This window comes from Juglans regia, chromosome 1 (assembly GCF_001411555.2).
Source record: "Juglans regia cultivar Chandler chromosome 1, Walnut 2.0, whole genome shotgun sequence".
Classification (NCBI taxonomy): Eukaryota; Viridiplantae; Streptophyta; class Magnoliopsida; order Fagales; family Juglandaceae; genus Juglans; species Juglans regia.
The window spans coordinates 10,089,274-10,113,088 of NC_049901.1; the positions used below are offsets into that span (position 1 = coordinate 10,089,274).

Sequence of the window (23,815 nt, forward strand, 5' to 3'; positions counted from 1 at the left end):
GACCAACACATGTGGATTTGGAAATGGAGGTGCTGCTCTTAATGCATAAGATTTGAGTCCAATGGGTGAAAATCAACGCGGAAATAGAACTCCCAGCGTTGAGGTTCATGCACTGAACATTCAAAGTCTTTCACGCACCGTCTCCTTGCGATAGTTAGACATTTCGGCCCCACTTTGAAAACGACGGGATACTGGACGAGAAGTGGGGGACCGCTATAAGCCGATGACTTTAACTCGTAACTCATTCATAGAAAAAACTTCCGAAAAATACAAAACAAAAAACAAAATAATAGGAAAAAAAAGGAAAAGAAAAACAGGGCATCACAATATTTCTCGATAAGGTGGTCAGCTGTGAAGTTTTTGATGCGGGACTGTAGTAATTTCTTTTCGCAAATTCACGACCACATGGGAGTTAAAATTGTGAATGTTATTTTAAAAAGAAAATGTGAAAAATAACCTCAGTATATGTTTTGCATTTACTCATGAAATATGTATGAAAGATTAAAGAAATGTTTTTGATATGAAAAGTGTAGACATGAATAACATTTGACATGTTTCTGAAATGTGCAAAAGAACGAATATGAAAATTGAGATTTTTACACATGTGATAAGAAATATTTTGGAACTGTTATTGATCATCTGAAAATGATATGAATGTGTTCAGTACGTGGTTTGATATGATATGGATATGAAAACCTTAGGCATACTTATCTGTTTTGAGTCTAATTCTGAATATGGTTCTAATATGATGATATTGGTTCATGTGATATGGTTGGTACTAACATGATATGATATGATATGAGTTGCACTCACTTTGAAAACAAAGTGATTTTTTATGTGTTCTTTTCTGTGTGCACACTCGGGCCGGGCTCCGAGATTGAAAAATGAAAAATTTCACAACATGATACTGCCTAGTTTGGCCACCGGAAATAGCACAACCCTACCACGGGGGTTAAACATAGTATATGGCATGATGCGATATGATATAATAAGATGAAGATGTGCAGTTATGTTATGGAAACAAAGGGTTTTTTTTTTCTTTTTAATACGAAAAGATTGAAAAGTCGCTCTGATTTTTCTGATAACTCGTTTCGAGATGTGCATATGAAAATGAAATGTTTTATTTCTGCATACCAAGCTTTCTAAAAATGGCACATGTTCACATATTAGTATATGTTCTCTGCTTACTGAGTTGTGGATAACTCACCCCTTATCTTCATATATATTTTCAGATGACATTGATTACCTAGCTGGGGGTCAGGAATAAAAATTGGAGTTTGGCTAGATATGGATAGAAGGTTGAGTACCTGAGAGTACCATTGTTAGTAGAAGGATTTAACATGAGTATTTGAAATACTTTATGTTGTTTGGACCTCTTGAGATCTAAAGATGTATCGTTTTATTTCGTTGAGATTATTAAGAGATTGAGTGATTGGGAGATTGTGGACCCCCCTTTGGTTTATGTTATTTTATAATGATGACTTATGAAGTTAATTTGTATTATGGTTAATTGGTTATTTGAAAAATATGAGATTGTGTACTATTTATGAAGTCTTTGGAGTTTTAAATGCTTGGAGAGACATGTTTGTAAGTGTCATGTAGTAATTCTCCGACCCCTTCCGGGTACAGGGCGTTACAGTTACTCCGACTTTAACTCGTAACTCATTCATAGAAAAGACGTCAAAAAAATACAAAACAAAAAACAAAATAATAGGAAAAAAAAGGAAAAGAAAAACATGGCATCACAATATTTCTCTATAAGGTGGTCTGCTGTGAAGTTTTTTATGCTGGACTTTAGTAATTTCTTTTGGCAAATTCACGACCACATAAGAGGTTGCTTGGAGAAAGAAGGATCCGTTGACTTGAATTGAAGGAATTCCTAGCCGAAGTTGCGTGGGAATGAATAGTACCAATGTACCATAGCCCCCCAAATCAGAGAAACGGTCATAGACCAAGTGTATATATAAGAGGTCATGATCTCGAACAAGGGAGATGGGAGCTCTCTCTTTGGATAAATATGCAATAATTTATCTGCTTATACCTTCTTCTATCGTTGTCTTGGCACATCTAGAGTCAAAACTTACACAGTCCAATTCATTTTAACCAAGTTAACCAGAGTCTAGTTAATGTAGAAACAGAGACTTAGCTACATGGTTGGTCAAGCGACATTTGCAATATTAGTTTTGTTAGCTAGACACTTCGATTGGTAGTTAGATCGATCGAGTTGAGGATTTTAAATTCTTGCAAGACACATGCGACCATTGGATCGATCGAATTTACGATTCTCAGAATTTTTATTTCAGATGAATTCATAAATGACCTTTCAGAATTTATTCCCAACTAAATAAATATCTTTCAGCACGATTTTTTATTTTTGGGCTGATGGGCATTATTTTCATAATTTCTAGAGATTTTATCTGTAACGTCCCAAACCCAACGGAGAGATCAGTTCTATTTATATTTTTAAAATTTTCTTCCTGATTACAAACATATATCAAATATAAAACTTCCAAAACTATTCTCAATTATAATACAATGATCCTCAAACATCATTTACGAGTTCGGCTAGAGCCATTAAATTTTAAATAATTACAATACAGATACCCAACAAAAATTTTAAAATAACCAAAATGTGACCATAAGAAAACTTTGTGTACAACCAAAACCATCTTCACACAAAAAAAAAAAAAAAAAAATCAATTCCCAAAACTTCCAATCTCAAGTGACTAAACCAAGTTCACTATGGAAATTTTGGCTCAAAAGCTATCACTTCAAAGGAATGAATTTTCTACAACTCTGAAAAATATGTGAAATGAAGAGGTAGACTGCCACATGCTCAGTAAGTAGCGCGCAATTTAATTGGGGTGTGAGAGTTGGCAATTTTATTGACTATAAGAGAGTAAATAAATTCTCAATAAAATAATGCGAGCAATACAATTTTATCTCAACCAACATATTCAGCCAAATATCATATTTAAGGTCACATGATAATAGAGAAATTACCAATATACCACGAAGATATCATGCCACGAAGACATCATGTCGCGAGGGCATCAATATACCACGAAGACATCACGCCATGAGAAACGTTAAACATGTCACAAAGATATACATATCATGGTCTCAATAATAAATAGCATGCTCACATTTAACTATCAAATTTAACAAGTCACATGTCATTTTTCAACTATTCCAACCATTAGAAATTTGCACAAATCCTACAAGCAGGGCCAAAATAGCATAAAAATGTTCACAAATTCAAAATTTACACAAGTTTGAAATATAATACCTAAGTGCACAAGTCCAAACAAAACCAATGGTTCTTTTATTAAAATCCCATTAAAGAACCACTTATCTAGATTTCTAATCAAAATAGTCACGATATTCCTTTGTCAACGATCACTCGGAACCTATTTCAAGGCCATTATAATCCATCAACCTTTATTCTAAAAATGATCTCATTTAACTCTAAAATTTAACACAATCTTGAATCACATCAATTTAGATTTATTCTAAAAGATTAGCCTAAAACATGGATAAACTCCAAATTTTTAGGTTTCAAATAAGCTAGCGGACAACATGTACATGGCCCCTATCCCCTTATTAATTCAATGTAAATAATGTCTACACTCAACCATATAACAATGATATAAACATAGATTAATTCTAACTAATACCCACCACTAACACTTGAATATGAAATTAGTCTTCAATACACTTTAATAGCGTAATCAACTAGGTATATTCTCAACAATTCACAACACCAAATATTAAATAATTTTATATACAAAATTCACTAAAAATTACTATTCATGAGGGATGAAAATTTATATAATATTATCGTTAGTGATAATGAAACAACAAGGAGCAGTGGCCTTGGGTGGAGGGTAGAGAGAGAGAGAAAAATATATGTACGGGTGGGGAGGGAAATTTGAGATAGATATATACGGGGAGGGGAAAATTGAGAGAGAAAATATATGTATATATGTACGGTTTAAAGTGAGGATATATATATTTGTACAGTTTAGTGAGTGAGAGAAAGAGAGTAAAAATAAAAATAAAAATAGTTTATATGTATATATACAAAGGGTTTGAGAGAGAGAGAAAATATGTATGGATGGGGGATTGAGAGAGTGAGACGAGATGGGGGTTGAGAGAAAGAATCGGAAAGAGAGAAGAGAGGTGTGAGAGGGTGAGTTTGTGTAACACTACAATTCTGTAAAGGATGATAATGCAGGTGAATACAGGGAAAGGGTTGCCTTGCTTCGAGGGTAGGCACCTCCAAAAATTAGAGAGAGAAAGAGAAGATAGAATAATAGAGAGAGAAATGAGGAATCTTGAAAAATCTGGCATAACAAACTCGTAGCAGGCTAGTATATAAATATCTTAAAAATGTTATGGAGATAAGAGGTGAGTTATCAACAATTCTGTAAGCAGAAAACATATGCTAGTATATAAATATAAGCGTTTTCATAGAATTCAAAATGCAAAAATAAAACATTTCAGTTTTCAATATTCAAATCTCAAAAATACATATTATCATAAAATCAGAGTGATATCCCAAACATTTCATATTCAGAAACCAATTTTTTCATGTTCAAAGACTCATTTGGCACAATATGACTGAACATCTTCATCTTATCATATCATATCAGAACATCATTTCAGAGCAGAGGCCATGTTTAACCCAAGTGGTAGGGTTGTGCATTCTGCAGAAAGCTAAGCAGAACATAAATCACCATGAATATCAAAGCAATTACACTCATAATAGAATTCCACTATTATATCCTGTGGTAAGGCTAGAGGTCACTATTATATCTCGTGACTAGGCCAGAGGTCGCTGTTATATCCCGTGACAAGGCCAAAGGTCACTATTATATCCCGTGACTGGGCCAGAGGTCATGTATCCTGTGACAGAGCCAGATGTCACTATTATATCCCAGGTCACTATTGTATCCTGTGATAGGGCCAGAGGTCACTATTGTATCTCGTGACTGGGCCAGAGGTCACCATTGTATCTCGTGACAGGGCCAGAGGTCACCATTATATCTCGTGACAGAGCCACATATCAGAGTTAACTAGAATCAAAATCACATATCAGAATAAGAGGCAGAGTCAGAATAGAATCAGAGTCAGAATGTCATGCCAAAAGTTTTTCATATGCCAAATCATTCCAAGACAGAGTACTAAACAAAATCAGATCATTTCACATTATCCAAAACAGATTCAGAATATCTTCATGTCACATGCAAATATTATCAATTTTCATATTCGCTCATATTTTTCTGAGTTCAATAACATAATGCCAAAAATAAGCTCATGTCTACACCAGTCATGTTAGAAAATATTTTATTTTTATATAGAATCTCATGAGTAATGCAGAACAAATAACTGAGATCGTTTAACATTTCTTTTCATAACACAACATGCACATTTTCAAAATTGACCTCAGTCCATTTTATTTTTATGCAAAGTTTAGCATAGGAACCCCGCTTACGTGGGTTTCTTAGCTTATTCAAAAATTCTCCACAACAGTATTGAACAATTGTCAATAGTTACCTATAAAAATTCATGTAACTTAAATAAATCTCCAGTGAACAGATAAATCTCATATTACACCTGAAGTACCTGTACTAATTCCTCAAAAACTTAAAATTTCTCTTAATTCTAAAATACCATCACTTCCTAAATTCCTCAATATCCACATAACTATTAAACTCATAATATTTCTAAAATTGCATAATAATAATAGTAATAGATACAATTATGCTACACAAATACATTTCTAGTTTAAAGACTCATTAAAACAAAAATGATTAAAATATGAGAGCAAATATTTCATTTAATAAAAATAGACTAATTAGTATCTCTTTAAAGAGTTCAAAAGAAAAATCTCTCATTACAATGTACTTAAAAAAATATTAATACTAATAATATCTTTCAAATATTTATTTAATTTGTATTTAAAACAAAACTCATACAAAGTGAATTTGACATATAAAAACTACAACATGATCAACTTATAAATATTTTGTTAACAGCACTAGTATATTGACTTAGTTTATAAGCCCATACATCTATGCCCAAAATAGACTGTAACCCACGTAAAACAAAACTCAAGCTTTTAGATTAATAAGCGTAATATTAACTCATGTTTCAAAGAAGGCAAAATGGTAAAAACACCTAATATTATTAGAGTAACCGAGATACACAAACATTCGTATATTTCCTTCTTAAGAAAACTACCACAAGACAAAAGAAAATTAGGAGATGAGTAGCGGCAGAGACTTACCCAAGGGAAACCGAGAGGCAACAAGCAGTAGCAAAAGATGCACTCACGGCAAGCACCAAAATCACCAAGATACGAGTGAAGCTCACTGCTTTTATGGCAAAAACAGGGCACGACAAAAAGACAAAACAGTGAAGGGCCAAACAAAAAGGGAATGCAATGGGAATAAATCACAAGCATGAGCCACAAAATTAGTAAGGAAGATTTAAGAGAAAGCACAACAATGGAGGCTCAAGGACAAACCTGCAAATGGAGAGAAAAACATATGAAAAGTATATGCTAAAAAGGAAGAGATTTGCAAGGTTTTACAGAAAAAAGGGAAACCAAAAATTAAAAAGATGGAAATGGAAACATTACCAGCCGAAGATGGGGGAATGAGTGGTGGCGTTTGCTGACTTGCAAAGGGGAAGATCCAAAAATAAGATGGAGAGGAAGAAGGAACACTGTAGACGGAAACTCAATGAAAAACAGAGGAAAGAATGACATAAAATAAAGAAGAAGAGGAGAAGCAGTAGCCGCATGGATTGAAGAAAGGGGAAATGAAATCTGAAATTGAAAGGTGGAGAAGCAACGGCACATAAGAAGAAAAATAGATGAAGAAGGCCTAAGGGCTGGACCAAACGACGCCGTTTGGGGGGGGGGGGTATTTACTAGGCAAGGTTGAAGGCTCACGGGTTGGGCTGGGGACCAAAAGGGCTAGGCCCAAAAGAAAAAAATAAAACACACTCAAACAGGCTCAGTCCGAAAATATAAAAGTCCAACAAAAGAAAAAGGCACAATAAAAAAAATACATAAGAGCCAAATAAAAACACTGCAAATCAATATTAATAAAATAAAATAATTAAAGTCCAATAATAAAATTATTCATTAAAGCAAAGAGCAATTTAAATGCAAACACTAATTAATATCAAGAAAGCACATCAAAGTAAATTTCACAACTTAAGAATTATAAAATAAATCAAACAAGAAATCGATAAATTTAAAACAAGGGAACCAATATCTAAATTAATTAAAATAATCCTTCATTAAAAAAATACACTAAAATACGAGGTATCACAGTCCTTCGACATACCCTGCCATTGCACTAATATCTCGATTTGAAGGCGATTTTTCACCTTGCAAACCATTCGATCCAACAGCTTCTCTTGCTCAGGCTTGAGTACTCCGCCAAGATTTACAGGAGGGATGGTTGGAAGGGCCGCGATCTGCCTTCCAAGCTTATTCTTCAGCTGTGAAGCGTGAAAAGCAGGATGAATGGCTGCTGTTTTCGGCAGCTGGAGCCTGTAAGTCACCTCCCTGACACAGTGGGTCACTTTAAATGGCCCGTAGAACAGCGGTGCAAACTTGAGGCTGCGGTGGCGAGCAACAGAGGTCTGTCAATATGGCTAGAGGCGTCAGTACACCCAATCTCCCACCTGAAAAATCTACTATTTCCTTTTTAGATTCGCATATTTTTTCATACGGTCTTGTGATCTTTGTAAATTTTGTTTCAACAACTACAACATCTGATCTCTAGTTCTTAAGTTTTCCTCCACCGTTTCGGTTTTGGCTAGCCTAAGGGTGTAGTTCAACACTCTGGGTGAGGAATAGCTGTAAAGAGCTTCAAATGGGGTTACACGGGTTGAGGAGTGTTGACATCTGTTGTACTAGTACTCAGCTAAAGGGATCCAATGGGCCCAATCCTTAGGTCGATCCCATGCAAAACACCTTAGATAATTCTCCAATGTCTTATTTACTGCTTCCGACTGTCCATCCACCTGAGGATGATAAGCAGTACTAAACGCTAGCTCATCCCCTGAATCTTAAATAATTTTTTCCAGACAAGGCTGGTGAATGTGCCATCCTTATAAAAAATGATTGACTAGGGCATTCCATGTAACTTCAAAATTTTTTGAGTGAACAATTATGCTACTGTTTTTCCAGTGAAGGGATGGGCTAGGGGTGTGAAATGTGCATACTTTGTGAACCTGTCCACTACAACCCAAAAATAGTTTAGCCCTTGTGAAGAAGATAAGCCCTCAATAAAGTCCATAGTAATTTCTGACCATGGCTGTGAGGGGGTGGGTAGTGGGTGCAACAACCGACTAGGTTTGGACTGATCTGCCTTTACACTATGGCAAGTGTCACAGTTTCTAATCAACTGTTTGACATCTAACTTCATACCCTGCCAATGAAAGTCCCTCCTGACCCTATGCAGAGTTTTATCATAGCCAAAATGCCTCCTAATAGGACTAGGGTGCAGTAGATGTAGAAGCCTTTGTCTGAAAGCTTCATCTTCTCTCTTCTTAAACCTCAGCAATAATTCCTGCACCTTTAGGTGCGTTGCACAATACCCTTGTTTAATCTCTTCTAGCTACTCCAGAGTTGGTAAAGGGATAGCAGTTAGAGTCCTCCTTAGTAGACTCCCCCTTTGAGCTCCTGGATAATGCATCAGCTACTCTATTGTCCTTTCCCTTTTTATATTCAACTAATAAATCATAAATCAACAATTTAGATACCCACTTATGTTGCATGGGACTGCCTATCTTTTGCTCCAATAAATATTTAAGACTTTGATGATCAGTTTTCACAACAAAAGGTTCTCCCAGTAGATACGGCCTCCACTTTTGCACTGTTATCACAAGTGCATAAAACTCATTTTCATAAGTTGATAAGGCTAACACCCTTCCCTTCAAAGCTTTACTATAAAATGATATTGGTCTGTTTTTCTACATAAGAACAGTCCCTATAGCACTTCCCGAAGCGTCACACTCTATTATAAAGGGTAGAGAAAAGTCAAGAAGAATTAACATTGGGGGTTGGGTCAATGCCTTCTTTAAATTTTGGAATGCCTCTTTAGTTTCCTCACTCCACACAAGCCTCCCATAACCCTAAAAAAACGTTCGATGATACCCTGTGAGCCCTAGGTACCCTCTTAGATACTTCAATGAAGTAGGAAATGACCATTCCTCCACTACCCGCAGTTTGTCTTGGTCAACTTTAACTCCACTAGCTAAAATCACATGTCCCGAGTAAGCTACTTCTAGAGTGGCAAATCTACACTTTGACATTTTGGACAAAAAACCATCCTGTCTCAACACCTCAAGAGTTACCCTTATATGCTCTATGTGCTCGTGCAATAAGTTGTTGTACACTAGAATATCATCAAAAAATACCAATAAAAACTTTCTTGAATAGGATTTAAAAATGTCATTCATTAAGCTTTGAAAAATAAAAAGTGCATTTGTTAACCCGAAAGACATGACAAGGAACTCATAGCGTCCTTCATGAGTCCTAAACGTTGTCTTATATATATATATATATATATATATATTTATATATATCTTTAGCCTTAACCCGAATTTGGTGATAACCCAAGTGTAGGTCTAACTTAGAAAAGAACTTTGACCCATTGGGTTCATTCAGCAACTCTTCCATAACTAGAATGGGGAATTTATCCTTAATTTTCACATTGTTCAAGGCTCGGTAATCCACACACATTCTCCATGTCTCATCCGCCTTCCTAACAAGTAACACCGGGGATGAATAAGGGCTGGTACTGGGTCTTATTAACCTTGAACTTAGCAATTCTTTTACAATTTTTTCAATCTCATCTTTTTGGAAGTAAGGGTATCAGTAAGACCTCACTGAAATAGGTTTGATGTTTGGGTAAAGGGGAATAGCATGGTCTTGCATTCTCGGTGGGGGTAACCCTTTTGGTTCACCAAAAACTTCCTTATATTGATCAAGTAACATCTGTACAGCAGCATGAATACTCCCAAACAACCTTTCTTCTTTGGTTTCAATATGTAGTAATAACACCCCTCTTTTTTCTAGCTTGTGATTCTTATTTAAATTTCCCTCTTCAATTAACTTGGAAGGACATAAGTCTTGTAAACAAACTTTCTGCCCTTTGTGCTGGATTTGCATTGGCAATTCCTTGAAGTTCCACAAAATGGGTCCCAACACACGTAGGCACTGTACCCTTAACACCATATCACAACCCACTAGCACTAGTAAATAAGTATCTAGGGTGAAAGATGACCCTACACTTTAATCTTCACAGCAGATTTCCCATCACAACCTACAAGTTCTCCATTGGCCACCCTAACACTCACCTTCTCTCCATGATTCACATTCAAACCCCCAATTTTTGCTACTAAGAGGTCCAAGAAATTGTGAGTGCTGCCAGTGTCAACCAGCACCACTATCACTTGACTTCCCAACCACCCCTTGATTCTCATAGTCCTAATAGTGATCCAATAAGTGCAGTAAGGGAAATTTCAGGTTGGGCTAGATTGGTGGTCAAATCAAATATTTCATCATTTTCATTTTCTTCCACTTGTAAGGGAACTTCAACTGGCTCCTCCTCTATGAAAAATAATTTTGGCTATTGGCACTTGTGTCCTGGATTCCATTTAGAATCGCAGTAATAACAGAGGCCCTTTTCATGCCTCTCTTTCATTTGTTGTGGTTTGATTTTCTGCACAAGGACAATAGCCTTAGACCCGAATCTAACATTGTTGTCTGTTGCCGCAAGGGGTAATTTCAAAATTCCAATGTCACGGTTATGAGATTTTCTATTAATGCCCACATTTTCCTCTTGGATTTTTGCAAGACTGTACGTTGTTAACAAGTTGTTAGGATGAAACATTCTCACAGTTAACATTATCTCATCCTTGAGCCCACTAAGAAAACATCTTAGTTTATACCATTCAGACAGTCCCTTAAGTCTATTTGACAGTGACTCAAAATTAGACTTATATTCTTCTATAGATCCAGTCTGTTTCAGCCTTGTTAAGGCTTCCATGGGGTCATCATATGAAGATGGCTCAAACCTAACCAATAAAGTCTTTGTGAAACTCTCCCAATGCTTCAAACCCCCTGACTCCTTAAGGTCCTAAAACCAAACAACGGCTTGGCCTTGCGGTATGGATCCTTGGAATCTTGCAGTTTTTTATTTCACACATGGAGTCTTCTTCTTCATCTTTCATTCCACCTATGGCAGATTCTTCTTCTCTTTATTTTTCGCCAATCAAAACCACACTTCCTGATATTTCTGCTAAATTAGCCTCCAACAACTACTTGCTTTGGAAAGCGCAAGGTGTTCCTGTTCTTTGTGGTCATGGCCTCCTCAGCTATGTGAAAAATGTTGTTTGTCCACCTTCTACCATTCTTGGTGAAGATGGTGAAATGCATCCGAATCTTGCGGCAGCAAAGTGGCTCCACGTTGAGCAATTGATTATGGGTTGGTTGAATAGCTCCCTCTTTGATGTACTCTTGTCTCAGGTGGTCAGTTGTGAGTCTTCCCATGATGCTTGGGATGTTCTGGAAACCTTATATGGTACGCACACTAGAGATCGTATCCAACAAATGAAGGGTGAACTTCGATACTTTACAAAATGTGTCTCCTCTCTTGAAGATTATTTGCACAAAGCCAAATCCTTGGCTCTCGCTCTTCGTGGTGCAGGTAAACCAATTGATGATGATGATTTCATCATATGTATTCTTCATGGCCTCGGCTTAGAATTTGATCCAATTGTCGCTGGCATCAATGCTCAGGAAGTTTTTCCTCCCTCGGAGAGTGTTATAAGCAAGCTTTAAGATTTTGAACTAAGAATTTCTATTATGCATGCTTTGTCCATTGTTGTTGCTATGTATACAAACCGTGGTGCCTATGCTTCAGGTTTCAAAGAAAATCGTGGTGGTAGTGGTCATGGCTGCAACTCATTTTTTCGATCAAAATGCACCAAAAATCATGATCATTCTCAAGGAAACTCAACTGCAGTTCGTTCCCAGTCCTCTTCCTCCCAAGGTCGTGGCTCCAATCGTATCACCTGTTTTCGGTGTGGTGGTCTGAACCACAAGAATGATAATTGTTGTGATCCAGATGATGACATTGAACAATGTAAAGCCTTTGCTGCCCTAGATGTGGGTGACAAAGTAGATGAAACTTGGTATCTTGACACCGAGGCTAACCAACACATGACTATCAATGGCAGTGATGCTCATGGTAAACACACTTATTCTCGTCAATAGTCTGTCATTGTTGGAAATGGTGATGGCTTACCAATTTCTGTTGTTGATAATTTTCGTATTCCTTCTACTGATGTCACCTTGTCCAACGTTCTCATTGTTCCTACCATTAAGAAAAATCTAATCTCAGTTTCTCAATTATCAAAAGACTTTTATTGTTGCTTCTTGTTTTATCCTTGGGGTTTCCTCGTTAAAGGCCTAAAGATGAATAGTGTGATGCTTAACAACTCCATCTCTAATGGATTATATCCGATCAATCCTTTTGTGGTCTCCGCGTATTCCAGTTGCTCTTCTACATAATAAAGGGTTCTCCATGTTATGGCATGCTAGACTTGGGCACCCACACTCTCGAATACTTGAGATATTGTCTACAAATTTACCTTCTTTTAATAAAAGTTATGTGTTTTGTGAAAGTTCTGCTTTGGAAAAATCTTCAAAGTTGCATTTTCTCTCTCACTCTGAATTTTCAGCAAATGAATTTTCACAGTTGCCCATACTATCCGTCTCTATTTTATCAGCGCAAAGGTGTGGATATTATTATGTTGCTAATCTATGTAGATGATATAATTTTCACTGGCAGTTCTTTGGTGCTCATTCGCAAGCTTATTTCTCATTTGTCCTCTGCCTTTCATATGAAGGATTTGGGGGCTTGCATTATTTTTGGGTCTTCAAGTTTCATGGGAAGACTCCTCTCTCACTCTTACACAGACTCATTATCTCTTATCTATCCTATAGAAGTTTGGCCTCGATGGTGCTAAGCCTACTCCTACACCTTTGGTCTTTGGTATTCAACTAGGCACTCATGATGGTGCTCCTCTCTATAATCCAATGCTTTATTAGCAACTTGTGGGCTCTCTTCAGTACCTCATGATCACCAGGCTTGAAATAGCCTATGCAGTGAATTTTGTTTGTCAATTTTTGTAATCTCCAAGAGAGCCACATCTAGTTGCTACCAAGCGCATCTTTGTTACTTAAAAGGCACTCTGCACCTTGGGCTTCACTTTACTCCATCTAATCTTACTTCATTACATGGATACTGTGATGCCGATTAGGCTGGCTCCTGTGATGATCATCGATCTACTACTGGCTTTGCCATTTACTTGGGAAATATTCTGCTCTCTTGGGCAGCAAAGAAACAAGCTACCATTTCTAGATCGACTACTGAAGCAGAATACCCGCATTGGCTGCCACTACTGCTGAGCTTATGTGGTTCACTAATCTTTTTAAGAGCCTCGGCTACTCTTTTCCACCTCCTACTCTCTATTGTAACAGTATCAATGATATCAATATGGCCAAAAATCTTGTGTATCACCATCACACTAAGCATATTGAGATTGAAGTACACTTTGTCCGTGAACAAGTAGCTCGTAGTATTATTTCCTTGGCTCATGTGTCCGGGGCATACCAAGTTGTGGACATTTTCACCAAGCCCCTATTTGCTCCTAAAATTTTTCCCCATCGCAACAAGCTTAGCTTTTCTTTGGTCCTATACCAACTTGAGCTTGAGGGGGAATGTCAAGATATATTCTCAAAGATATATTCCCATTGCTATGTCGTGATACACTGCCAATAGTATGCCTTGATACTAGCCTATGTATTTATACTCTTGTACATTCTGTAATCCATTACTTCCTTGTATAGCAAATTATGATTTTCATGGATAACTGGTACGTAACTTTAGTCATATTGTACTTTGGAGTATTTGATTATTGTATTCACTATTTAAATCAATACAATAGCCATGCATAGTCAGGCTGGCTTTCTTACAATATATACATCGTTATATTGCTTACAAGTCTTTACTTCAAAGATTAAGAAAAATCATCTATCGTGGTCAACTATTGAACCTAAGGTTTCAAACATCATAAAATTATATATTTACATATGGATTTTGATGATAACAAATGAATTCATACATAAAGTAATCTCAAGCTCAAGTTGTCTACACAATGAAGCCAAGCACATCAATGAACCCAGTATGAGCAAGAAAGGAAACAATCTCACAAATGAAACTCTTAGAGTAATTATGTGCATCTCTTGATAAAATTTGAAATTGGATTAAGGCTCAAAATTAATATTTTATCATAAAGCATCAAATTACATTTTCCACATGTGCATGACATATTTGAAAATTAAATGTTTGAAATTTGATTTGTTTAAAGATAATTGATTGTCATCTTTCACATGTGCATGACATGATTAAAAGTTTGAATTTTGAAAATTTAAAAGATGATTGATTATCATTTTTCACATGTGCATGTTTTATTTGAAACTTTTCAAAAGTGATTGATACTCTTTTTGACATATGCAAAAAGTAGATTTTGTTTGAAAATTTTGAAAAGTAAATAATGCACTTTTTCATATGCGAAAAGTAATAGATTAGGTTTGAAAATTTTGAAAAGTAAAAGATGGTGTCTTTGACAATTTTAAAAGGGAGAAACTTTGATTTGAATATTTTGAAAAGTGAACGATGTTGTCTTTGACAATTGCGAAAAGTGAAACTTTTATTTGAATATTTTGAAAAATGAATGATATTGTCTTTGATAATTGCGAGAAATAAAATTTTGATTTGAAATTTTGAAAAGTGAATGATATTGTCTTTGACAATTGCAAAAATGAGAAACTTTGATTTGAAAATTTTGAAAAGTGAATGATGTTATCTTTGACAATTGTAAAAAAGAGAAACTTTTATTTGAATATTTTGAAAAGTGAATGATGTTGTCTTTGATAATTGCAAAAAGTAAAACTTTGATTTGAAAATTTGAAAAGTAAATAATTTTGTCTTTGACAATTGCAAAAAGGAGAAACTTTGATTTAAAAATTTTGAAAAGTGAATGATGATGTCTTTGACAAGTGAATATTTTTTAAATTTGAAAATGAAGTCTTATATGCCTATAAATAGCTCATTTGAGTTCTTCAAATTAAGAAGACAACAACAAGATCACATACACATCAATTACAAGTTTTACAACATCCATTCAAAGTTTTCAATCTCTCTTCTCTAAGTATTGAGCCTTAACTCTTGTTTATTTTGAGAGATATATAGTTTTGCACTGTATTGTTCTTATTTCACTCATTGAGGAGTGTTTTCTGATAACATATCGACTATCAACTCTTGTATCAATAAAATTATGTATATAATCCTTGTGTGTGTAGAATGTGTTCTACACATGGAATAGATGTTGAATCGCCACGTGTAAGGTGATTGTAAGTGTATAGGGTGTTATACACGGATTCTTTGTAGCAGTGGGGTTGAACCTCGTTAAAATACTGACGAGGCTGAACCTCGTTAAAATACTGGCGATGACGTAAGCAGTGGGGCTGAACCTCGTTAAAATATTGAGTTTGCTTCCTTTTACCCTTACTCTTTATATTTACTACTCCTTCGCATTTTGTTCATATTTTATATGGTGTATTTAATTTATAATTGCGAATTTTTAAATACAACCCAATTCACCCCCCCTCTTATATTAGTCATGCAACATCAACATTTTGTAGTTTTATCATGTAAATATCCGATTCTATCAAAGATTACAAATTATAATAGCTTCGAGTCGTAAATAGCTAGCTAGCTAGCTTGTAATAATTCAAGTCTTCAGTGCACAAATCATATCGTATGCACTTGAATCAAATTAATCAGAATAAATCAAATATGCAGTCGACCTTAGTTTGAGCAAGTTATGAATAAGATCAGGGTTGTAACTAACCTTAGTTTGGGCAAGTAATGGCTGTAGAGCTTAATTAGCTCTATATTGAAATTAAGTTCAAACTTGTTTTATTTTTTGGACAAGTTCGGGCTCGTTTATATATATATATATATATATATAAATAACATATGTTTGTATGTTAATGCATCCAGCAGCATGATCTAAAATCATTTCAACTTCTATGACAAATTTTCTTTTAGACGTTGATGGCATCGTTTGCTGGACGCTTGCAGGTAATTAGCCAGCGCATGAATTTGAACAACAACTTCCCTGTCCAAAATAATAGGCGGATTATGTGAATCGCACCAGAAACCAGAAGCACCACAACATAAATGGCCGGTAAATAATCTGCTTCCAAATATCTCGGGTTCACCAAATGCAGTGCCCTGAAATAGGCCCCTACCATTGCCCAGATTGCAATAAACATGACTAAGGTCAAAAGCCATATAAAAAACTTGTTTCTCAGAGGAAATCCACTAATTATCACAAGTAGAGCGCTTAGAGCTGCAACAAAAGAGGTGGTGTTGAAATCCAAGAATAATTTGTACCCATCACTGTAGCGATAATAATAATAATCAGAACGGCCATCGGAGTTCATCTGAGATATAAATATTGATGTGCCTGCTGTAACAGTAGTAGTACCATTGTTTGTATCATCTTGCCAAACACCACCTGGGGGGTTGAGCCCAGCTTGGAAAGTCACGGTCGCAATCACAGTGGCCACCAACATCAATGTGCCACGTGTCTCATCGATCCAATTGCCCCGACTCTTCAAATGTTTAAACCATCGACACAAATAAAAGTATCTCCACCATTTCCTAAACCTTGATAGAGCCGGCTGTTCTTCAATAATGGGTTGAGCTGATTGTGCTTCCTCATCATGTAATGCTGGTAGTAGAGGAGAATTTAGATCCTTGGATCTTCTAACACCTGCTGCCTTCAGAATGTCTTGGATTTTAAGATATTTGAAATCTCTATGACAAGTCTCTGAGACATCCAAAGCTGTCATGTTGCCAATTCTATTTTTGGCATTGGCCTTTCTTTTTAATTGTGGCATCGAAAGTAAGTATTCTATGGTCTGCATGATAAGTACAACAACCATTAATGTCTCATCCAACAACCATGCGTCTATATAGCAGAAAATTAGATCCCAAAACCAAGGGTAGTGATCTCGAGACTGGTTTACACATTGATCAACTAGACAGAAATAAAAAAATTTTAAAAAAATTAACCGGCCAAATCATAAGAACGAGAGACAAGTATTGGATAACCCAAGGAATCTGGCCATGCTCCGATATCGTGTAGAAAATCAAAGAGCAAGAGAAAGTGGAGGCAAATTTGCACAAGGGGTTTAAGAGGTTGGACTGATCAGTCAAGCCTACATCGATCATATAGAACAATCAAGTCTTGTAGTCACATCCACCAGAAATTTCTCTCTTGCTCGTATTTCAAATCATGGCAAGATGCATCTTTAGGGAAAATCACTAGCCATTTGCTAAAACAAACGAAAACAAAGAGATTTTGAGGGCTAGTTTAGATAGTGAGTTAAGATGAGTGAGATGATTTTAGATGGGTTGAATAAAATATTGTTATAATATTATTTTTATTTTAAAATTTAAAAAAATTAAATTATTTATTATATTTTATATAGAAATTTTAAAAAAATTATAATAAAAAAATAAAATGAATATCCAAATGAGCCTAAGGCTCCATATGGATAAACGGTCAACAAAAAGATGTAACGGATCTAGAGATTGCTAACGTACCTTCGTTTGCCCGAGCATCACAGCTAAATGCAATATGGAGTTACCATCATTGTCTTTGGAATTGACGAAATCCTCATCATTTACGGACTCCACCAATAATTTCAGAGCATCCAAACAATTATACCGAACACACAAATGTAAAACATTGTCTCCATACAGATTCACCTGAGAGATTGAGCCTGGATGTGCAATACGCAATTCTTTTATAACTTCTAAGTGTCCTCTCATTGCGGCTAAGTGGAGAGGAATTCTCTTCTCTTGATCAGAAACTAAGCACATATCCATATTGGCTTGCAGCAATGCTTTCACAACCTGTGTGTGGCCCTCTGCACAAGCCAAGTGAAATGCAGTTCGGCCAGATGAGTCCACCTTTTCCACAAGTTGGGGTTTTCTTTTTAGAAGAGCTTTAGTAAATTGGAGGTGGCCAAGTAAAGCTGCTATGTGTAAGGGGGTTTCGGTGAAGGATGTGAGTGAGATTTTGTGAAGAATGAGCCTATCCCTTTGCATCAAACTGTCCAAGGTGCTTACGGACCCATCAAGTGAGGCTTCATAGAGAGCTACCGTATAATCTTCATTACCATGACTTGTATCCATCATAGAAAGTTTCAACTGGTATTAAAATGTAAAAATTGAAGAAAATTCACCAAAGAGATTATGGACTTACTAGAGATCGATGTTTCCCTTCCCCTTTGTAAACTAGTAGAAAAATATATAACCTTTAGAGCGACCAAATAGGGCGGTCATGTATTGGGGAAGAAAATGAAGGGAAAGAATCGTGCGCGATGACGATGATGATGCTCTACGGAGCTGGCTAGGTCTGGTAGTTATTCTTGGATGATAATGGCCACGCTTGCTCAGCACAAATATATAGACAAAGGTTAGAGAACATTGCGTATATTTTTATGAAATTTATTATAATTAAATAAAAGCTAAAACACGAATATATTTTTTATTATTGTGAGTTGATAATTTTTCGTGGGATGATAATTTCTGCAGCGGCCATAAATTGCCTCAATACGACCTTTCTCTTAATTATTTGCCTCTCTCACTCAATCATTGTCCCCGCCCAATTCCAATCTCTGCCGTCCAAAGAGGAGAGAAGTACTCTATCTTTTTCCAAGTAATGATATCCATACAATATATTTCATAATATATTTCACAACACATATTATATATAAAATAATGACATTTTTGTAAAATATTGTTAGTTTTATAAAGTAGTTTACAAAAATATCAATCCTCTTAAAATAATATTGTTGTGTAAAGTGTTGTGAAAAATTATGTGTATTTTTCATTTTTCATCTTTGTCCTGCGAGTCTGTGGCCATATATATTTAAGAAGTAAGATAACATTTCGTCTCATCTTAAAATTTTTTATATATTATTTTTAAATATTATTTAAATACAACATTTTTTAATTAACAAATGCATAAAATTCAAGCAAAATGAATACAATCACAAAAGAAAATCTTATCTGTATCATATTATATATAAAACTAAGGTTATAATCTTTCCTTCTTTATCTTTTATATATATTTTTCCATTTATGGGAAATTAAATCATAAAAAATGAATATAAAAGTAAGTTCCTTAATATTTTTTTATATTTATGAAAGACCTCAAAAATATTAAAAAAAAAATATTCAAGATTTTTACTTTTTTATTTTTTAAAAAAAGGTTTTTTACAAAATCTTTTGGGGCTCGAGGTCCCTTACATTTGTCAATTTTCCTCCTCTGGTGTCAATTTGCCTCCAATGTTCACCTATAATCTCCTCCGGCATTTTTGCCTGTCAGTAGCTAGGAGAGAAAGATCAACACCATCCTCTTCCCCTTACCTGACATTTAAGGGTGACAATAGATTACATAATACGTAAATTTGTCACGTCTACAATAGATTTTATATAAATGGGTTAATTAGGCAGAAATGGATTGACTAGATAAAATAATTAATAAACATCAACTCACAATCAAACAAAATAAATTCTATCTTTAATAACTTTACTCGTACCTAATATTATTCTACGAAAAAAATCATGCTTTAAAAAGATAAAAGATAAAAATAATAAAAAAAAAATCTCAAATTTGAGGGATTCCACGAAAAGTTGAGAAAGATTGCAGACTGATCAGTTATTTAATTACTTTCACAAAATTTTTAGAACCAAACTTTTGGACTTTGCCACACATAATCACACACTACACATGTTTTCATTTTAATTTTTAATTTTTTTTAATTTCTACTAAATTAATTGAGTTCTTCTACTCATCAAAATTATGTGTGATATATAATATGAAAATGATGAATATAATTATTATATGGGAGAATAACCTTGTAATCTAAATTATAGTGGAAAGTCACTACAAGAGATTGTGTTTTTTGAGAAAAAAAAATTTTACTCAAAAAACACAATTTTCGTCCCAAATTATATTTGGAGACGAAAAAATTTCATCTCAAATTTGTCTCGGAAAGACCACCTCAAAAAATTTTTGGAGACGAAAATCAAAATTCGTCTCAAAAAATCAATTTTAGAGACAAAATTGGGCGGCAGTCGAAACCGTTCGAACGGATAATTTTTTTTGAGACAAACCGATTTCATCTCAATATATTGTTCGAATGAAATATTTCTCCGTCAAAACCGAGATGTCCATTCGAACAATATGAAATATTCATTTGAACTAATGTCCATATTTGATTCTGTTCGAACGAACAGAGTGTTCGAACAGATTTTATGCGTTCGAATTAATAAATTTTTCAAACGACTTATGTTCGAACAAAAATTATGTTTGTTCGAACAGAAATTTTATTTTCGGAAATTATATCCGTTCGAACGAGGTTTTGCACATAATTGTTGTTCGAACAAGTAATTTATTGTTCGAACGTCCGTATTTCTCTTTTGTTGTTCGAATGGGGTAGTGTTCATTCGAATGTGTCTGTTTTGGTTCGAATGAAATTACAAATGGTAATTTACCGTTCGAACTGGTTATTTACCATTCGAATTGTATTAATCATACAGATCAAAATTTAATTAAAAATATCATATTAATATTACACAATTTGTAATTCAAACATCAATTGTTCAAATGTTTTGGAACATCATAATAGCAATAAAAGAAAAGATAAATTTGAAGACTATGGTGGTGGTATAGAAATTTGGGACATCATTGACTATAATTGTTCAAACATTTTTTGGTTATTCAAATGCATCTTCTCTTCTAATCTCACCTCCAAATTCTCTGTTTGATCTAATCGGGCCAGCAACCCTTTTTCCTTAGACCTCAATCGTTCTATCTCAAGTGTTGTTTCCTCCAATTCCTTAGTCTTGTCGTCATTCGATCTGCCTCGAGAATAAGATGATGATAATGAGTATGGTCTTATGTAACGTCATAAGCCCCTCAAATATCCAGAACGTGATCCAAGAACTTGAGAAAGGATTTGAGCATCGTTGACAGATGATGCATCAAATGGATCCGCAACAATTTCCTTAAGAGATATCATCTTGTCTTACAAAAACAAAAACATTGAAGTTAGTATAAGTAAAAAAAAATATTATGTGACAATAGAATTAAATAAACTTAAACTTGCATAATTTGCCTCTGCTTCGGGACTAGCCCAATCACTATTTTTATGTGTTTTAGCATACAATTAGGTCAAATCATAGTCAGAGAGAGAGAGAGAGAGAGAGAGAGAGAGAGGTGACCAGTGCATGAACTAGCTACTAGTTATACTCATGTTAATTCTGCATAATATCACAGGTTGAACTATATTTGCAGGGAATTAGGGATCAATTTTGCAATCAGTCTGCAAGTACGTACTAGCATGCATATTTGCCATAAAAATTAAGAATGCTTTTCCTTTTTCTTTTCGTTTACTATACTAGACGTACATTTATAATATCCGGTAGCTTGCATAATATATTGCATGGTAAAGTGCTAGTACTCATGCGGAAGCATTAAATTTGAGACAGACTCTAGATCTACATTCAATCACGAGATTAATTTGTAATCCATGCAAGTATTAATTCAAGAAATGCATGGTAATTAAGTTATCATCTTGTTTCTTTTCTTTGACTGGAACAAGGGATATTGTTGGCGCTGAGATCAGAAATATTTGATTATGATTTTCATGACTAACTGATCATAATTAATATCTGCTCAAGATCATTAGGTTTTTATATGTTAAACATGACCCATGCATGATGCATGAGCTTCCATGGATGTTGAAGCCAAAAACTCATGAAGGGTTTCAATGAATTACACACACACAAACACATAGACATATATATATATAGGTCATGTGTATAAAGCATGAGCTGATGATCACTAGATTATGCATGTTTATTAAGTATATATGAACTAGCTACCTTGTCATAGTTATCCAAATTAATTGAATACTTCTATATATATATATATATATATATATTCTGTAATTTTACTGGGTTTGAGAGGCCGGGCATGATCATTTGCATAAAGAATGATCTAATTAGATTACATTGAATCTAATTAGATTACAACTTGAATACAATTCTAGTACCCCGGCTGTTAGCAGTGTGCAATTTACTTCAAGAATTGGGGATCTTCCATTGAATGGATGTGTAATTTACTTGAGAATTATTTAGTTTGTTATCTTTTGCCAATTTAGCCAAGTTTGTGATGACAGCACACTAGGAGGCATTACTTCCTAAATGTCCTGGTTAATTTGGACCATTCCCTTAAACAAATAGTAGCATGATGATGAACTAATTGTAATATTCTAAACTAAAGTATAATCATATATAAATAATTGTATCATTTTAGTGTGATTGCAGAAATAATATTGGTTGTTCAGTTTTTTTGGCAAGCACACCGCGTAGAAGTTTGTTTATATAGCGTGCTTCATCAATGTCGATAACTAGAAGAGGTAGAGGTCGATCAAGCGGCGTGAGCTATGGTTGGGGGAGATCTTAGAGCAATGATGAAGTTTGGAATAAAGTACCCATTGCTGCGATGGATCTTAGAGATGACTCATCCTCAAGCTCATATGACTTAACCGATCCACCTAATGTCGTCCTAAGCACAAAACCGAATGACATGCCAACAGTTGATTCGTCACTAAGCACAAACCCATCTGGTATTAATCTAATTTATATTTATATTGTTTTACATTTTGGATATTGTTTTACATTATATGTTTAACATGTTGATTAGTTTAATTATTGAACTATGATGACATTTTCACTCTTAGAAACAACCTAGTACCACTTCGCCAGAAGCGTGGGCGAGGAGCTACAAAGAGCACAAAGTTTGAAAATGTGCGAAAGTATGGAAAGATACCCTTGAGGATAAAGGACGGTGAAACTGCACCTTGTTGTGAAAACGCTACCTTGTTTACTACAAGGGTTACCTGGTTGGTCAAGCACCATATGGACTTGTGTCATGCTAGCTGGCACAATGTACCAACTAATGAGAAGGAAGAATTAATTACACGCATTCAGGTAAAAGTAGGAGAATGCAATACATGTTCAAATAGAATAGATGAAAGCCTAACATTGGTAATGTAAAACTCGGGGCTGGGAGATTATAATTAATACTCTTGATGTTTTTCTGTAGGCTGACTTCATCCTCGACTGGACCAAGAAGAACCATCGTGATACGGTTACGAAGACACTACGCAAGCGGTTTAATCATATTCGCTATGATTTACATAGAACCTACAAGTAATATGAGAGCAATGAAGAAGCACTTGCGAATGTGCCACCGTCGGTGACACCAGCCACTTGGGTAAAGTTATGTGCTCGATATTCAAGCGATGATTTTAAGGTAAGTTGGTGGAATTTTTTTGGTAAAATAGTCACATGTATTAAATGTTAGTTAGAACGGTTAGTTTTTGTTAAAATAGTCAACTGTATCCACTTATGTTTTTAGTCATATAATCCTCTTATATATTCAATGGATGTATATCATGTCCTATGTGACATTGAATGAAATAAAAGTAATAGGGAGAAGCAACAAAACAATCACACGGCTAGACGAAGGTCATTTGTGCGGCTAATGGAGATGAGGGTAA

The 23,815-nt window shown here is 35.1% G+C and overlaps 1 protein-coding gene and 1 pseudogene across 3 annotated transcripts; one reads left to right on the top strand and one right to left on the bottom strand.

Moving 5' to 3' along the window:
* Positions 1-11,743: 11,743 nt before the first annotated feature.
* LOC118344310 lies at positions 11,744-11,825 on the top strand (annotated as a pseudogene).
* A 4,264-nt stretch (positions 11,826-16,089) lies between these two features.
* Positions 16,090-18,597, bottom strand: LOC108981990 (ankyrin repeat-containing protein ITN1-like). Of its 3 annotated transcripts, none has more exons than XM_035688280.1 (3): positions 18,442-18,597; positions 17,778-18,103; positions 16,090-17,089 (listed from the first exon to the last, which is right to left on the bottom strand). In XM_035688280.1, the coding sequence occupies exons 2-3, from the start codon at positions 18,060-18,062 to the stop codon at positions 16,208-16,210; spliced, it is 1,167 nt and encodes a 388-aa protein (XP_035544173.1). In that variant the 5' UTR covers positions 18,063-18,103; positions 18,442-18,597; the 3' UTR covers positions 16,090-16,207. The 3 variants fall into 3 exon arrangements, with proteins under 3 accessions (XP_035544173.1, XP_035544170.1, XP_018808797.2); XM_035688277.1 differs by having other exon boundaries at positions 17,778-18,360; XM_018953252.2 differs by having other exon boundaries at positions 17,778-18,597.
* Positions 18,598-23,815: the final 5,218 nt, after the last annotated feature.

What these genes read in the sequence shown, in the direction of transcription:
- LOC108981990 (XM_018953252.2), bottom strand. Translation starts at nt 18,374, where the DNA reads ATGATGGATACAAGTCATGGTAATGAAGATTATACGGTAGCTCTCTAT. An exon ending in TGATGCTCGGGCAAACGAAG is followed by an intron (nt 17,090 to 17,777) that starts GTACGTTAGCAA and finishes CTTATCATGCAG; the next exon opens with ACCATAGAATACTTACTTTC.